The sequence below is a fragment of the Saimiri boliviensis genome, chromosome 1 (assembly GCF_048565385.1).
Source record: "Saimiri boliviensis isolate mSaiBol1 chromosome 1, mSaiBol1.pri, whole genome shotgun sequence".
NCBI lineage: Eukaryota > Metazoa > Chordata > Mammalia > Primates > Cebidae > Saimiri > Saimiri boliviensis.
The window spans coordinates 49,509,718-49,526,733 of NC_133449.1; the positions used below are offsets into that span (position 1 = coordinate 49,509,718).

The window sequence follows — 17,016 nt, forward strand, 5'->3', positions numbered from 1 at the left end:
GACAGTACGGGAACTCCGGGATGAGGGCGCCGGGAGGGATGGTCCCGCCCCACGTGGACCGGCTCCCTGCTGGGGGCGTGGCCACCGGCGCGGGCCAAGCCAATGAGCGCCACCGTCGGGCTCACCAGGCCGGGCACGCCGGGCCGGCGGGGGCTGCGTCATGCCGGGGGCGGGGCTCCGGGGCCGGCGCGAGGCGCGGCAGGTCACGCGGGTCGCGGCGCCGGCTATAAGTAGGGGCCGGTGGCGTGCTCCGCTAGAGTGATGGCTGCCGGCCCTGGCTGCGTGCTTCCTCTTCTCGGCTGCTGAGAGGCCCCCCGGCTGCTTCCTGGGTAAGTTGTGAGCCCCGTGGAGCTGTCCCCGGTGCCGCCGACCCGGGCCGTGTGCTCGCCGACCGCAGGCGCGTGTGCCTGTGGCTCCAGCCGCCGCCGCCTCGATCTCCTCGTCTCCCGCTCCGCCCTCCCTTTCCCCTGGTGAGTAGTGGCGCCGCCTCGTAAAGGCTCTTTATTCTTCCCGGGGCTGGGCGCCGATGCCGTGGCGCCAGAGGCGGCCGGCGTGGCTGGTGCGGCTGGCTTCTCGCTTCGCCGCTGGCCGCCTTCACTCCGCCCGCCCGCGGGCCTTTTTGGCGGTCCCCGAGCGGCGCGCGCGGGAACAGCCCTTTTCCGGTTTTCATGCTGAGGGCGCGCGCGCGGGCTGGCAGCGCGGGGGCCGGGCTGGGCGCGCGCGGAGGCCCCGGAGCCACGTGCCCCGCCGTCTCGCGCGTCTGGGGGGAATGGGGTCTGGAGTAGCCTGCAGAGTGCACGGCGGGGTCCCGGGCGCGTGGGTAGAGCGGGTGTCCCACTGGCCCTCCAGGGTCGTGCAGCTATTGTTATTTCCCCCCTTCCCCGCAGGATGAACTTGCGTCCTTTCTCTTCGCCATGGAATTCTGCTCCGTGCTTTTAGCCTTCCTGAGCCAAAGAAACCCCAGACAACAGCTGCCCATACGCAACGTATAGCAGTGACTCCCCAGCTCGGTTTCTGTGCCGTAGTTTACAGTATTTAATTTTATATAATATATATTATTTATTATAGCATTTTTTGATACCTCATATTCTGTTTACACATCTTGAAAGCCGCTTAGTAATTCTCTCATTAAATAACCACTACTCTAGAGAATGGCAACGCCGATTCCCAGTATTACAGCTTCTGGTCCATTGGTGGGCTGCCTATGGATGCTCATCCTGGGCTTCATTATTGCATTTGTCTTGGCATTCTCCGTGGGAGCCAATGATGTAGCAAATTCTTTTGGTACAGCTGTGGGCTCAGGTGTAGTGACCCTGAAGCAAGCCTGCATCCTAGCTAGCATCTTTGAAACAGTGGGCTCGGTCCTACTGGGGGCCAAAGTGAGCGAAACCATCCGGAAGGGCTTGATTGACGTGGAGATGTACAACTCAACCCAAGGGCGGCTGATGGCCGGCTCAGTCAGTGCTATGTTCGGTAAGTTCTTTTTGTTTTGTTCTCTTCGTGGTGGGTGAGCAAATTTGTATCATGGGTGGTTCCATTTTTGTGCTTAACCTTTCAGATTAACGTTTCGGAATGCACCACTTACATAATAGAATTTTGCCATTTACTTAATAAAACTTGACTTTGTTTCAGGTTCTGCTGTGTGGCAACTCGTGGCTTCGTTTTTGAAGCTCCCCATTTCTGGAACCCATTGTATTGTTGGTGCAACCATTGGTTTCTCCCTCGTGGCACAGGGGCAGAAGGGTGTCAAGTGGTCTGAACTGATAAAAATTGGTACGTTTAATTTTCCGAATGGCGTCTTAATTTTTGTTTTTGTCATATGTTACCATGGCATTAGGTTTGGGAGTCTGTGTTCTCATGTGGAGGGACAGACCAAAGAATTTTGAACTCTTAAATATTTAAAGAAGCTTTTGGTTTCTGATTTTCATTATTTGATATTTTTTCGTAATGTGTTCTATTCCAGTGATGTCTTGGTTCGTGTCCCCACTGCTTTCTGGAATTATGTCTGGAATTTTATTCTTTCTAGTTCGCGCGTTCATCCTCCATAAGGTAACTCTCTCCCTTATGAAGACCTTTCATGGATCACACCCAGTTGATTTCAAACCCAGTGGTACTTTTGCAGATGTGATTGGTGTATAGGTATGCGGCCTTGGAAAGTTAAAATAGTTCTTTGTTCTGTGTGCCTCTTGTATGTTGTGGAGTTCTCTGAAAGAAGCAAGTTTTTAATAAGAAGGCAGTCAGGGAGGAAAAATTGAATGCCATGATGTGCCAAGTAATAGGAGAAACTGGGAGCAAAAAAATACGGAAATTTATTTTGGGTGGCTTTGTATAGCTGTATATAGATTGTTTGTTTGAACCACCATTATATATAGGCTAATGCAGTGTATAAGCTTGGAATTCAAGTCAGTATCCCCTGCGGCTTTTTTATTAAGCTGCCAGTTAAATGGGTCTCTACAATGCTGATTATCATAACTAGTTTATAAGCTTCTAGATGTGGACTCTGCCTCCCGTAGTGACTTGATTCCAATTTCTCAGAATAGGTGAAAAGAATCAGTTAAAGGTCGTTTTTGGCCAAAAAAAAAAAAATTTTTTTTTCAGGCAGCCATTTCATTTCCTGTCTGTTTGAAAATCCTTTTTAAGTGACCCAATAGCATTTCTTTTATCAAGAAGTCATGCTGGCTTCAAAATAAATGTAGACAAGGGATTATGTTGGCATAGGACTGAGTTACAGTAAGAATAAATGCATTTTTCTCAGGAAACAAAGTTGTCCTTTTTCTAAGGTGAATGGCTTTTAACAATCCATTGTAAGTTCTTAAAAATGTCCCTAAACTGTAGAAATCTGAGTGAAGGGAGATAGCATAAATTCCAGCTGGTAAGAATGTATTCAGAACCACTTGTCTGGTCTAGTTCTAAGCTTCTCTAGGGAAGGATTTGTCTTCTCCATAGAAATTCTGTGACTAGAAAAGTGATTCACTAATCACTATTTTCCGTAGCCAGAATCTGGCAGAATATAGCAGCTTAACACTTTGAAAACTTGAAATATTTCTAGGTTGGTATAATTTGAGAGTAAACAGTTTATTGATATTTATGAACTCTTAGATTTGGTTCTGTTTCATTCAGCAGACAGGTACGATAAGCACCTGCCTTCCTACACCCTACAATTGTAGTGTATGATACTAAGATGCTTAAATTAGAGGCTCACCAGTAGTCATGGACTGGATTTTTTTTTGAGACGGAGTCTTGCTCTGTCGCTAGGCTGGAGTGCAGTGGCGCAATATTGGCTCACTGCAACCTCCACCTCCTGGCTTGAAGTAATTCTCCTGCTTCAGCCTTCCGAGTAGCTGAGACTACAGGCTTCCGCCACTATGCCCAGCTAATTTTTGTACTTTTAGTAGAGACAAGGTTTCACCATGTTGGCCAGGGTGGTCTTGATCTCTTGACCTCGTGATTTGCCCACCTCAGCCTCCCAAAGTGCTGGGTTTATAGGCGTGAGCCACTGTGCCTGGCTGTCATGGACTGGGTTTTTTTTGGTACTTACATTAGAACCCTATATCCTGCTACTTAGCAGAGTCTCAGAAGCATTAGTTGGATCTCCTGTTGTGAATTCCCACTTTGTCAAGGTTTATACTGGCCCTTTGTTGATGATTAAGTAACAGATCATTTTGTTTTTGGAGATGGTTTGTGTGTTTCACCTCCAGAAAACAAACTTATTTCCCGGAGGGGAAATGGTGGTCCTCTTAGGTGCAAAAAGGAATTCTCAGGTGGCTAGAACCTCTCATCTGAGGAATGCATACCCCCACGCTCTTATATAGTAACTGATTTCTTAACTGTGTGTGTGTGTGTGTGTGTGTGTGTGTATATGGTTTTTTTTTTTTTTTTTTTTTTTTTGAGACGGAGTTTCGCTCTGGTTACCCAGGCTGGAGTGCAATGGCACGATCTCGGCTCACCACAACCTCCGCCTCCTGGATTCAGGCAATTCTCCTGCCTCAGCCTCCTGAGTAGCTGGGATTATAGGCACGCGCCACCATGCCCAGCTAATTTTTTGTGTTTTTAGTAGAGACAGGGTTTCACCATGTTGACCAGGATGGTCTCGATCTCTTGACTTCGTGGTCCACCCGCCTCAGCCTCCCAAAGTGCTGGGATTACAGACTTGAACCACCGCGCTCGGCCCTTTTGGTTTTTTTTTTTTTTTGACATGGAGTCTCGCTCTGTCGCCCACACTGGGGAGCAGCCCAGCTAATTTTTTGTATTAACTGTATATTTTTCATGTGGGTATGGGAATGGGTATGATCAAATGATGAATGATTGGCATAGTGTTTAAAACAATATTGATGAACCAGGTGCGATGGCTCACTCCTGTAATCCCAGCACTTTGGGAGGCCGAGGCAGGCAGATCATGAGGTCAGGAGTTAGAGACCATACTGGCCAGCTCCGTCTCTACTAAAATACCAAAAATTAGCTGGGTGTGGTGGCGGGCACCTGTAGTCCTAGCTACTGGAGGCTGAGGCAGAATTGCTTGAACCCAGGAGGTGGAGGTTGCAGCGAGCTGAGATGACGCCACTGCACTCCAGCCTGGCAATAGATCTCAACTCCGTCTCAAAAAAAAATAAACAAAATAAAACAATATTGACTTTGAGGATCTTCCGCCACTCTGCGTGTGCATGCACATACACTCTTTCAGGCCGGTTCCTCTGTAACAGGAGTATTCAGGTGAGTTTGACTATTTCTGCTGCTTTTTAGGAGTTAAATTTCAAGAAAATAGACTGGTAAGCTTTGGGGATCCTAACTGCTAAAATCTGAATATTTGACAGATTAAAAGTACATCTTTTTATTTCAAAAAATTTCTTTTTAAACATTTTCTATTCTCTGAATGTTTGCTCAAAGCATGTTGGTAATCTGGTAGGAACAGACAGAACGGAGGTGAGGTGCTTCTGTTCAGGACTGGCATTGTACAGAAGGGATACTCCTCAGTGCTCCTGTTGAGTATTTTTAAATTCTAATCAAAGAAAACAGGGTTTTTGACATTCTCATTTATTAGGAGAAATATATTTAGGTTATCTTCCCTTTTCTTTAGACAAAAGCAGAATATCCAATATGTAAAAGTGAACTATTCTGGTGAAGATGGGGGGTTATGTGAAGACCTTCTTTCCCATCCCACATGACTAGATGATCAGGCATTCACATTATTTCCAGGTCAAGTTTTACTTGTGTGTTAGGTGGATCTGTACAGTGATGACAGACCTTTCTTGTTGTACCTTTTTCCTAGACTCTTGAACTTTTGACTTTTTTTTTTTGGTTTTTTTTTTTTTTTTTTTTTTTTTGAGACGGAGTTTCGCTCTGGTTACCCAGGCTGGAGTGCAATGGCGCGATCTCGGCTCACCGCAACCTCCGCCTCCTGGGTTCAAGCAATTCTCCTGCCTCAGCCTCCTGAGTAGCTGGGATTACAGGCATGTGCTACCATGCCCAGCTAATTTTTTGTATTTTTAGTAGCGACGGGGTTTCACCATGTTGACCAGGATGGTCTCGATCTCTTGACCTCGTGATCCACCCGCCTCGGCCTCCCAAAGTGCTGGGATTACAGGCTTGAGCCACCGCGCCTGGCATTGACATTTTTTTTAAACTATGAACCTGTATTTCATGATAAACTTGGTATAGTAGTGTCATTCATTCCCTACCCCATCCCTAACTACTTTTTATAGAGAATACCTCAGATTTTTTTTTACCTCACGGAATACTTAAATGGGCTATACTGTACAGGATAATAAATATGAAGGTTGCTACTTCTGACGAGTCAATTACAGTTTGATTTATAGATAACCCTATATTATGAAATAGTCTTTGAAAATCTGTAGAGAAGTCCCCACATAATGTCTTTTTTTTTTTTTTTTTTTTGAGACGGAGTTTCGCCCTTGTTACCCAGGCTGGAGTGCAATGGCGCGATCTCGGCTCACCGCAACCTCCGCCTCCTGGGCTCAGGCAATTCTCCTGCCTCAGCCTCCTGAGTAGCTGGGATTACAGGCACGTGCCACCATGCCCAGCTAATTTTTTTGCACTTTTAGTAGAGACGGGGTTTCACCATGTTGACCAGGATGGTCTCAATCTCTCGACCTCGTGATCCACCCGCCTCGGCCTCCCAAAGTGCTGGGATTACAGGCTTGAGCCACCGCGCCCGGCCACATAATGTCTTTAGAACACTAAAGGGTTTTAGTTTTGCAGGGTGGGAGTCTTGGGTTGGGTTTATTGGAGCTTTTTTTCTTTGAAATGGAGTCTTGCTCTGTCACCCAGGCTGGAATGCTGGGCACTATCTCGGCTCACTGCAACTTCTGCCTCCAGGGTTCAAGCAGTTCTCCTGCCTCAGCTTCCTGAGTAGCTGGGATTACAGGCGCCTGCCACCAGGCCTGGCTAGTTTTTTTGTTTTTTTTTTTTTTTTTTGTATTTTTAGTAGAGATGGGGTTTCGCCATGTTGGCCAGGCTGGTCTCGAACTCCTGACCTGAGGTGGTCCACCCTCCTCAGCCTCCCGAAGTGCTGGGATTACAGGCTTGAGCCACCACACCTGGCATTTTTTTCTTTTTCTTTTTCTTTTTCTTTCTTTTTTTTTTTTTGCTTCTTAGCAAAATCTCGCCCTGTCACCCAGGCTGAAATTTGATGGCCTAATTGTAGCTCACTGCAGCTGTATCCTCCCAGAGTCTTGCTCTGTCACCTGGGCTGGAGTGTAATGGTGCGATCTCGGCTTACCTCTGCCTCCTGGGTTCAAGCGATTCTCTTACCTCAGCCTCCTGAGTAGCTGGAATCACAGTTGTGCACAACCATGCCCAGCTAATTTTTTGTATTTTTAGTAGAGACAGGGTTTCACCATGTTGGCCAAGATGATCTCGATCTCCTGACCTTGTGGTCTGCCTGCTTCAGCCTCCCAAAGTACTGGGATCACAGGCGTGAGCCACCATGCCTGGCCATGCGTGTCAGTTCTATGAGAACAGGAACTTGCTCTTATTCCCTCCTATACTTCAATGCCCAGAATAGCTTGGCACACAGTCTGTTCAGTGAGTGAATGACCTTGTGTGCAATCAGTTTTTATCATTGGACTTTGGTAAAGCATTGGCATCTTTGTCAGATGTTTAGATAAGACGGTTGTCTTAGGTATAGTCTGCATGTTGTATTTTTAGTCTTTGAAGGTCATCAGGTAAGCAGCATACTAACATAGTCTGTTTCTTGACATCTCTTACAAAAGTAGAGTATAGCCTATCTTCAGTCATGTGCTCAAGTTTATATTAGGGCTTTTTGGGTACCTTAGAATGTGGCTATTGAAATCGTTTTTTCAGGAGTTATCAGTCACTGCTACAGGTAGCCTTGTTATGAAAAATAGAAAACAAACAAACAAACAGGTAGAAGTTGGAATTAACCTTCATAGGAAGAATTCCAGGAGCAAATGCAGGAAAAACCCAGTTGGCCTTGGAAACTACTCTGGAGGGACAGTTACTGACACTATATAATTCCCAAACCTACCCTGTTATAAGATTCTGTGGAAATGGGTTAACTTTTATAGCTTTTAAGATATTGATCTTAATGATGTTTTACAGGCAGATCCAGTTCCTAATGGTTTACGAGCTTTGCCAGTTTTCTATGCCTGCACAGTTGGAATAAACCTCTTTTCCATCATGTATACTGGAGCACCATGTAAGTACATATCAAAACATTTAAATGTGAATATAAAGTTGTTTACAAAACTTGCATTAAATGCCCAATTTACCCCTTTTTGCTTTACAGGGCTGAAATCTCCTAGAAGGTGGCTGGCCTGCGCCCATTTCAGAAGGCTGCAGGCTAGTGTACGCTGAGTTAACCTAGATAGTTTTTCAACCAAAGAGACCTGCTCAGATTCTAAATCACTACAGACCTTTCCTCTTTAGTCTTCACAGGATCCACGATAATATGACCTTCTCCTTCCCTTTCTCCTGTCTATGCTAAAAATGCTGGAATTAATACTGACCTCAACTACTGAAGTCATTAGTTATATCTGGTCTTCAGTAATCAGTCGTTTAGGACTGGTTTGCTGGATATTCTCATTTTTCTCTCCCAAATGGAGATACTGTTGTTTCTAAGTACTAAACTTCGGTGAATCTGCTTGAATGAGAAGAGTTGGGATGTTTACCACCTGCTCTAAGTGCACTTGGAAGAAGAAATTCATGCAGCTAAGAGGAAAAATAATTTGTGAGAATATAAAGGTTGAAATGTTGATTACTTTCATGTTTGGGACTAAGGCAAGGCATGGATTAAATTATGGTGCTACAAGTTTAATTTAGCAACTACAAAAGATTGGTAACTTGTAACTTTCAGGACAGTACAGTTTCGGTATCTAGGCTCATTTGGCCCTGATGGTCTGTGACTACATAGGCAGCGACTTTTATTCTTTATACTGTGATCCACTGGAAGAAATACAGGATACATGTATGTGTATATAGAGAGAAAGATAACTGGAATAGTGTTATGAAGCCGCTTATACTTACTATGCGCTATGCACCCTTATTTTCAAATTCTCTTTAGTTTTTTTTTTTAAACATTTGTTGTGGCCCACTGAAATGATTACAGTTTTGACTAATGGTTTGTGACTTGCCTCTTAAACCTCACTAAGTAGTTGCTGACCCTGGAGTTAGCTAAATGTTTTCATTTTTTAAAAAATCTTATTTTAGATTCACAATTATGTGTGTGCATTTTGTTAGATGGAGCTAAGTATTTTTAATCTTGCTTTTATTCTTTGAATAATCAGGAACAAAATAGACAACTTTAAGAAAATACTATTCTTATATATACTGAACTCTTATGTACTGGTGAGGAGAAGCGAACTCCTGACCTCAGGTGTTCCGCCTGCCTTGGCCTCCCAAGGTGCTGGGATTACAGGCGAGAGCCACTGCGCCTGGCCAGTGCTTTGCTTCTGTCTTTAGTACAAGCTAATGGTTTGGAGCCTACTGGCATGTAGGTGACAATAAAGTCATGACTAATACTGCTCATTCTTAAACCACATGGAAAGTGTTGCTAGGCAAGTCTCTTTTTTTAAGATAAAGCTTGTTAGTGAAATTACCACTAAATTTTCCTTTTTGTGAAAGACAAAACCTTTTTTTTTTTTGAGACAAAGTCCAGGCTGGACAATCTCAGCTCATTGCAACCTCTGCCCCCAGATTCAAGTGATTCTCCCACCTCAGCCTCCTGTGTAGCTGGGACTACAGGTGTGCACCACCATGCCTGGCTAAATTTTTTCGTATTTTTAGTAGAGACGGGTTTTGCCATGGTGGCCAGGCTAGTCTCAAACTCCTGACCGTAGATGATCTACCTGCCTTGGCCTCCCAAAGTGCTGGGATTACAGACATGAGCTACCATGCCCGGCTGAAAGACAAAACTTTTAAAGCTATTCTTTAAATTACTGACTTTTGATAGGTATTTTTTGTTTTTTTGTATCTTGCTTTGATACTGCTTTCAAGGAGATAATCTCAGTAGAGGATTTTACTGAAGTCCAGTACAATGGATGTAATCACTTTTACACAGAATTATGTCAGCATGACAAATGTGACTACTGAGACATCATTCTTTTGACATTAAAATAAGTTTGTAGGTGGTAGTGGAATATGTGGCAGTTATGATTATGGGCTAGGGAATGGAACACTCTTCTTTTTCATAGCTAGTCACAGGTCCTTAGTATGTAATGATCCTTACTGTCTTCTAAAGTGAAGAAAGGAAAAAGGCTAGTATGTTGAGAAGCATAGGACACTTGAGTCTCGCAGGTGTTCAGGTGGGCCAGGCTGGCTTGGGTTTTCAGATGATCATTGAGTTTTTCTCCCAAATTTGTATAGGCACTAGCACAGTGAACCCTGTGCACTTAAATCTGGCAGTAGCTGTCAAGGGTGTTGGGGAACCCCTTAGTCCCCAGAGGAGGGTTTACACATTATTACAGGGGGCTGTTGCCCTGGGGTTTTCAAGATGCACCATTTTATCTCCTAGTGCTGGGCTTTGACAAACTTCCTCTGTGGGGTACCATCCTCATCTCGGTGGGATGTGCAGTTTTCTGTGCCCTTATCGTCTGGTTCTTTGTATGTCCCAGGATGAAGAGAAAAATTGAACGTAAGTAATAAGTTATAGCAGAAAAGTTTAACTACTGATGTTGTGCTTATTTCTTTTTTGTTTGGTTACCTGTAAAAATTTATTAGGATAGATTGGCAAAATAAGAGATTTTAAAGGGAAATTTGAGAATATGGGTTTGTTGTCCAAACCGTGTTCTTAAATAGACTACATGACCTAAGACCTAGTGATAAAGAGTATTCAGCCTGTGCTGTAGAGACGTTGATTTTTTTTTTTTTTTTAGTGTGCCTTGGTCAGTTGCCAGTGACATGATAGATAAATAGAGAAATCGTACCCTACATTTACTGAGAAGTATAAGGATACCTTAATGAAAAATAAGGGGTAGGTACAAGATATTTTCATAGAGGAAACATTTGCCACAACTACTTCTGTGTATAACTTCAGATTCAGACACGCAAAGCTAAGTCTAAAGTGTACATGTTGTATATGGGCTAGAATACATATAGACATTGTATTTCAGTGTACAATACAAATACATGTACAAACATACATTGTGTTTCTGCTAGAATTGTAACACAGATTCTAGAAGTAAACATTTTCAAGTGTCATGTGAAGGAATCATTTAGGCCATTACAACACTCTCATGTAACTGAGTAAATTTTGGTTAGTATCAGACTTACTTAAAATCTTGTATTTTTTTTTCCTTAAAAGAATCATTTTCTTTCCTTTTCGTCTATGTGAGGGCTGGGTTAGCCATTTGAAGTTTATCCTTTAGAAGCTGAGGGATGCACAGACTGCAGAGGCATTAGGAAGAATGCTGCGTCACCGCAGCTGAACGGAGGAGCCTCCGAGAAGTTCCGTGCTAGTGTGGCTATGCCAAGTGCATGGTGGGAACCAGGCTTTCAGGACTCTGACCTCATTTACCCTCTCTGGGAGGAGATGAGACAAGTCTTGCTTTCTGTTAGTCTAGTTTGACTGAGGTGCATGAATGGATAGGTCAGCATACTGAGCACTGGCATGAGAGAGAGGCAAGAGATACTCTGGTCTGCCTGTGGGATTAGAGCTGTAAGGCACATCTCTCTGTTTCATAGAGGTGGAAATTAAAGTTGTCATCTTTAGTTCCCTGCATTGAGCTATGCTTCTTTGCTTGAATTGTTGGACTGAAATTGGAGAGAATCCTCTTTTAAAAAGAATAGAATTGGGTATAGTTCAGATTTTCAGTTTCAGATTACCACCCTGGTGATTGAGCTACTTTCCGCTGTAGAATGGGTCAACAGGGAGCTAAGAAGGGTTCTTATATGTGTAAAGGGTTGTAAAAATAAAAACATAACACGAATGTGCTACAGAAGCCCGTAAAACCTAAAATATTTACAGAAAACGTTTGGGACCCCTGACATAGGGTGTTCTGTATTGCTGGTCCCAAGTGAGAGTTGCTGGCAAACGATAAAGCAGGCAGGAAAAATGTTCATAAAGGTCACATACATTGTTGTTTTGAGATGGGTTTTTTGGGGGTGGAGGAAAGGAGATGTGGAACAAAGTAGTATGGCCACAACCAAACCAAAAAAAAAAAAAACGTTTTTTTCCCCAGGAGAAATAAAGTCTAGTCCATCTGAAAGCCCCTTAATGGAAAAAAAGAATAGCTTGAAAGAAGACCATGAAGAAACAAAGTTGTCTGTCAGTGATACTGAAAACAGGAATCCTGTTTCTGAGGTAGGGTCTGCCACTGTGCCTCTCCAGGCTGTGGTGGAGGAGAGAACAGTCTCATTCAAACTTGGAGATCTGGAGGAAGCTCCAGAGCGAGAAAGGCTTCCCAGCGTGGACTTGAAAGAGGAAACCAGCATAGATAGCACTGTGAATGGTGAGTTGGAATTCCTGGTTTCACCTTGTTGTCTGCAGTGGTGGGGAGGCTTACTGTTTGGATTTGTTGCTTTTTGCATTGAATGTCACCTTGGTGATCTTGACTAGGTGCAGTGCAGTTGCCTAATGGGAACCTTGTCCAGTTTAGTCAAGCCGTCAGCAACCAAATAAACTCCAGTGGCCACTACCAGTATCACACTGTGCATAAAGATTCTGGCTTGTACAAAGAGCTGCTCCATAAATTACATCTTGCCAAGGTGGGAGATTGCATGGGAGACTCTGGTGACAAACCCTTAAGGCGCAATAATAGCTATACTTCCTATACTATGGCAATATGTGGCATGCCTCTGGATTCATTCCGTGCCAAAGAAGGTGAACAGAAGGGCGAAGAAATGGAGAAGCTGACATGGCCTAATGCCGACTCCAAGAAGCGAATTCGAATGGACAGTTACACCAGTTACTGCAATGCTGTGTCAGACCTTCACTCTGCATCTGAGATAGACATGAGCGTCAAGGCAGAGATGGGTCTAGGTGACAGAAAAGTAAGCAATGGCTCTCTGGAAGAATGGTATGATCAGGATAAGCCTGAAGTCTCTTTCCTCTTCCAATTCCTGCAGATCCTTACAGCCTGCTTTGGCTCATTTGCCCATGGTGGCAATGATGTAAGGTGAGTTGACATTGATCTTAATGTTGTTAACCCTATTTTTAAATCATTTATCCTTTTCATAAGCCTGTGCCTGTGATAGTGGTACTCCTAGCACTTATGGGACCCTGAATAATACAAATAGAATGAGGTAATAGCAGTCATTGACTTAATAAGACAGTACAGTTTTACTCTTCAGAGGAATTACAAAGAATGTTTTTAACTTTATTTCTATAGATGATGAGGTATCTTTCAGAGAGAAGGCTTTTGTCTATCAAGATGAGATCCAGTTCTTTGGTAGTGAATTGTAGGATGTAAGATGAAAAACTTGAAAGCTTTTCATACTGAATGATTTTGCAGTTTGGTTTGTAAACTGTTTATTGAAACCTGAGAGTTGCTTTAAGCTACCTATAGGAAGAAAGAGGCCACCATTTGCATGGCACTCCCTCCATCAGAGCTGCGTTCATTTTTCTTTTGTGTATGTTGGGTTCCATTTATGTCCTTGGAAAGAAAAGCCCTTTTGCTTGAAAGCTGTGCGTTAGATAACCTGGTATGTCATTCAGCAAATTGGATCTTGCCAAGATCTAGTTCTGCCTGAAAAATTACTTCTGCCCTCTTTGTTTCTTCCAGCAATGCCATTGGGCCTCTGGTTGCTTTATATTTGGTTTATGACACGGGAGATGTTTCTTCAAAAGTGGCAACACCAATATGGCTTCTACTCTATGGTGGTGTTGGTATCTGTATTGGTCTGTGGGTTTGGGGAAGGAGAGTAATCCAGACCATGGGGAAGGATCTGACACCAATCACACCCTCTAGGTAAGTAGGTGGAGTAGGTCTTACAGAGGTCAGTACTCATTTTCTTCAGAGATGTAATACTGTCAAGTGCTAACGAATCTCTAGTTTAAAGTAACCAAGTTTGTTTAAGTTCCTGATGTTCTTACTGTCAGTGTGTTCTTTTTAGATTTTACTTGTCTCGATCTTAAACATTTTGGTCAGACATTTTATCCATTCAGCTCCAGTGGTCTCTGAAGAAAATGACTTTTCTGAGAAAGCTGTGTGTGCTAAGAGTGGATAGTTACGTATACTTGCTTTTTATTTTTCTTTATTTGGGAGCTAAGAGTCATGTTTACCAAACTCTTCAAAATAAAAGTGCAAATTTTATTTAATAATGGGCTTCCAGGGCCAGGTGTGGTGGCTCATGCCTCTAATCCCAGTACTTTGGGAGGCTGAGGCGGGTGGATCATGAGGTCAGGGGTTCAAGACCAGCCTGACCAACATGGTGAAACGCCATCTCTACTGAAAATAGAAAAATTAGCTAGGCATGGTGGTGCATGCCTGTGTAATCCCAGCTACTCAGGAGACTGAAGCAGGAGAATTGCATGAACCCAGGAGGTGGAGGTTGCAGCGAGCCGAGATCGCGCCACTGCACTCCAGCCTGGGTGACAGAGTGGGACTCCATCTCAAAGAAAAAAAAAAAGGACTTCCAGATAAACATGAAACTTGAAACCTTAGAATAAGGAAACTGGGCATCCCGTGGCTTGATTTAAATAAGGTGGATATTAGGGGTTATAGCAAATAAAGATGTCAGTGGAGGTTTTGTGACTGAGTAGAACAAAGCAGGACTGTGTTAACTTGAGAAGTAGTGTTAGCATCTCAAAAAAGTCAAACTGAATTCCTGACGAGAATCCTTTTGTGTCTATAGTGGCTTCAGTATTGAACTGGCATCTGCCCTCACTGTGGTGATTGCATCAAATATTGGCCTTCCCATCAGTACAACACATTGTAAAGTAAGTGTAATGTCAATGTGTGTTTTTCAAATGGTTCTTCTGATAGGTAGGGTGTAAAATTTACTTCTCTGGTATTTGATTTAGAAAGTTTTGTGTAATTGGAGTCTCAAAGAGTTCACAAGTTTAGGACAAGTGATTATAAGAATAAAGGCTTACACTATACAATTTCTCATATCTATTCTTATTTAAGCAATTAAATAGATATTCTCCCCAAATAATAGAAACATTCTTTTATGTGGAGCTTGCTGTAATTTTTGGTTACTAACCTCTTCCTTTGTTACCTAGCCATTCCTCATTGTAGTGGCTTTATAATAATTTTTTAAAAATCTCGAGTCGTTTCTACTTGACACCACTATTTATTTATTTATTTATGAGTCAGAGTCTTGCTCTGTCCCCCAGGCTGTGGTGCAGTGGTGTGATCTTGGCTCCCTGCAGCCTCTGCCTCCCAGGTGCAAATGATTCTTGTGTCTTAGCCTCCCAAATAGCTGAGATTACAGGCACCCGCCACCATGCCTGGCTAGTTTTTGTATTTTTAGTAGAGACAGGGTTTCACCATGTTGGCCAGGCTGGTAATAAATTCCTGACCTCAGGTGATTGACCTGACTTGGCCTCCCAAAGTGCTAGCATTACATGTGTGAGCCACTGTGCTCGGCCGGCAGCATTATGTTCTTTGTCTTTGAGGAAGCCATTTAGGGCAGGATGGGTGTATGCTTAGAAACTGGTGGGTGCTTTAATTCTGGCCAGGTGGGTTTCTGCTGCCATTGGTGGTGGCTTAAAGCCTGGTTCTAACAAGTCTGCGAGGCTTGCCAGAATGTTGGCAAGGCAGTTTATTTACAGAAGGCATGTATTCAACGCCTCTCAGGATTGAAATACTGAGAAACTAAACAAATCCTAAGGTTGTTTAATGACAGTATAATAAGCATAGGAAAAGGAAGAAACTGGTTTTCTTAAAAGGATTTATGTTGGTCCATCGTGGATCCTGCCGAGTCATCTGTTTGCTACCAGATGTGTCTCCAGGCAATGGTTTGTTAGGTTTAATATCAGCCACTCTGCAAATAACCTTTGGAAGACTTACAACTCAATTTGTTGTTAAAAGCAGTGTTTATTCATTAAATTCTAGTAGCTTAGAAGGGGACAAGAAATAGTTCTTGTGTCCTTTTACTACTGTTAATATAGATTATGGTTGGATTTTCAAAGTGCCTTCATTTTCCCATCTTAACCTGTTGTAAACCAGCTTTCATGGACTTGTTCTTGTCCAGGGGTCTGGGGCTCCTTGTCCAAACAGTTTCAGGTGTCTGTTTGCCAAAATACCAGAATACCATTGGCACTTGAATAACCTGTTTCCTTGGTCTGTTTCTCTTTTAGGTGGGCTCTGTTGTATCTGTTGGCTGGCTCCGGTCCAAGAAGGCTGTTGACTGGCGTCTCTTTCGTAACATTTTTGTGGCCTGGTTTGTCACAGTCCCCATTTCTGGAATTATCAGTGCTGCCATCATGGCAGTCTTCAGATATATGCTATCCTGTGATCAAAATTTGTGTCAGTGTTTGGGACCACCTTAGGTATTCCTGCTCCCCTGAAGAATGATTACAGTGTTACTGAAGACTGACAAGAGTCTTTTTATTTAGGAGCCAGAGGAGGGAAGTGTTACTTGTGCTATAATTGCTTTTGTGCTAAATATGAATTGTCTCAAAATTAGCTATGTAAAATAGCCAGGGTTCCACTGGCCTCTGCTGAGATCCCCTTTCCTTCTGGGCTGTGAATTCCTGTACATATTTCTCTACTTTTTGTATCAGGCTTCAATTCCATTATGTTTTAATGTTATCTCTGAAGATGACTTGTGTTTTTTTTATTTTTATTTAAAACAACCATGCAGAGCTATTTGACAGAGTATGCTCTGCTTTGTTGGTTTCACCAGCTTCTGCCCGAACATGCACAGGGATTTAACAACAACAAAAAAATATAACTAGAGCTTCCTTTGTAGTCTATTATATAAGTAGAGTCAGTGGTACTCTGCCCTCCTGTCAGTAGTGGCAGGATCTATTGGCATATGTGGGAGCTTCTTAGAGGGATGAGGTTCTTTGAACACAGTGAAAATTTAAATTAGTAGTAACTTCGTTGCAAGCAGTTTGTTGACTATTATTGCTAAGAAGAAGTAAGGAAAAAAGCCTTTTGGCAATCTTGGTTATTTCTTTTAAGATTTCTGGCAGTGTGGGATGGATGAATGAAGTGGAATTGTGAACTTTGGGCAACTTAAATGGGACAGCCTTCCATGTTCATCTGTCTACCTCTTAACTGAATAAAAAAGCCTACAGTTTTTAGAAAATTTGTCTCATGGTTTTTATTCATATTTGAATCATCTGGGCTCCTGATCAGTTAGCCTTATGTCATTCTTAGGAGATGTGAATATCTTAATAAGTGAGAGCTACTGTCCAACTTAAAGCTCCCCACTCCTCCCTGTTAGGTTTCTTGTGTCCCCAGAATATGCATGACATTACTCTGTAGGGACTGTTGTAACAATTTGGCATTTTCCCTTTTAGTAGCACAGCCTATCCACTTTCATGTTAGCACACATAGGTTTTTTTTTTTTTTTTTTTTTTTGAGACGGAGTTTCGCTCTCGTTACCCAGGCTGGAGTGCAATGGCGCGATCTCAGCTCACCGCAACCT

At 43.1% G+C, this 17,016-nt stretch overlaps 1 protein-coding gene across 2 annotated transcripts; it reads left to right on the forward strand.

Annotated features, from left to right (window-relative positions):
* The first annotated feature begins 206 nt into the window (after positions 1-206).
* On the forward strand, positions 207-16,674 carry SLC20A1 (solute carrier family 20 member 1). 2 transcript variants are annotated; one of them, XM_039477740.2, is made up of 11 exons: positions 207-470; positions 888-1,473; positions 1,633-1,773; positions 1,964-2,049; positions 7,579-7,675; positions 9,989-10,108; positions 11,655-11,924; positions 12,032-12,590; positions 13,197-13,382; positions 14,269-14,353; positions 15,719-16,674. In XM_039477740.2, exons 2-11 carry the CDS (start codon positions 1,152-1,154, stop codon positions 15,908-15,910), a joined length of 2,058 nt encoding a protein of 685 aa, XP_039333674.1. In that variant the 5' UTR covers positions 207-470; positions 888-1,151; the 3' UTR covers positions 15,911-16,674. The 2 variants fall into 2 exon arrangements, with proteins under 2 accessions (XP_039333674.1, XP_074253146.1); XM_074397045.1 differs by having other exon boundaries at positions 207-329.
* The last annotated feature ends 342 nt before the right edge of the window (positions 16,675-17,016 follow it).

What these genes read in the sequence shown, in the direction of transcription:
- SLC20A1 (XM_039477740.2), top strand. Translation starts at nt 1,152, where the DNA reads ATGGCAACGCCGATTCCCAGTATTACAGCTTCTGGTCCATTGGTGGGC. An exon ending in CATGTATACTGGAGCACCAT is followed by an intron (nt 7,676 to 9,988) that starts GTAAGTACATAT and finishes TTTATCTCCTAG; the next exon opens with TGCTGGGCTTTGACAAACTT. An exon ending in CATAGATAGCACTGTGAATG is followed by an intron (nt 11,925 to 12,031) that starts GTGAGTTGGAAT and finishes GATCTTGACTAG; the next exon opens with GTGCAGTGCAGTTGCCTAAT.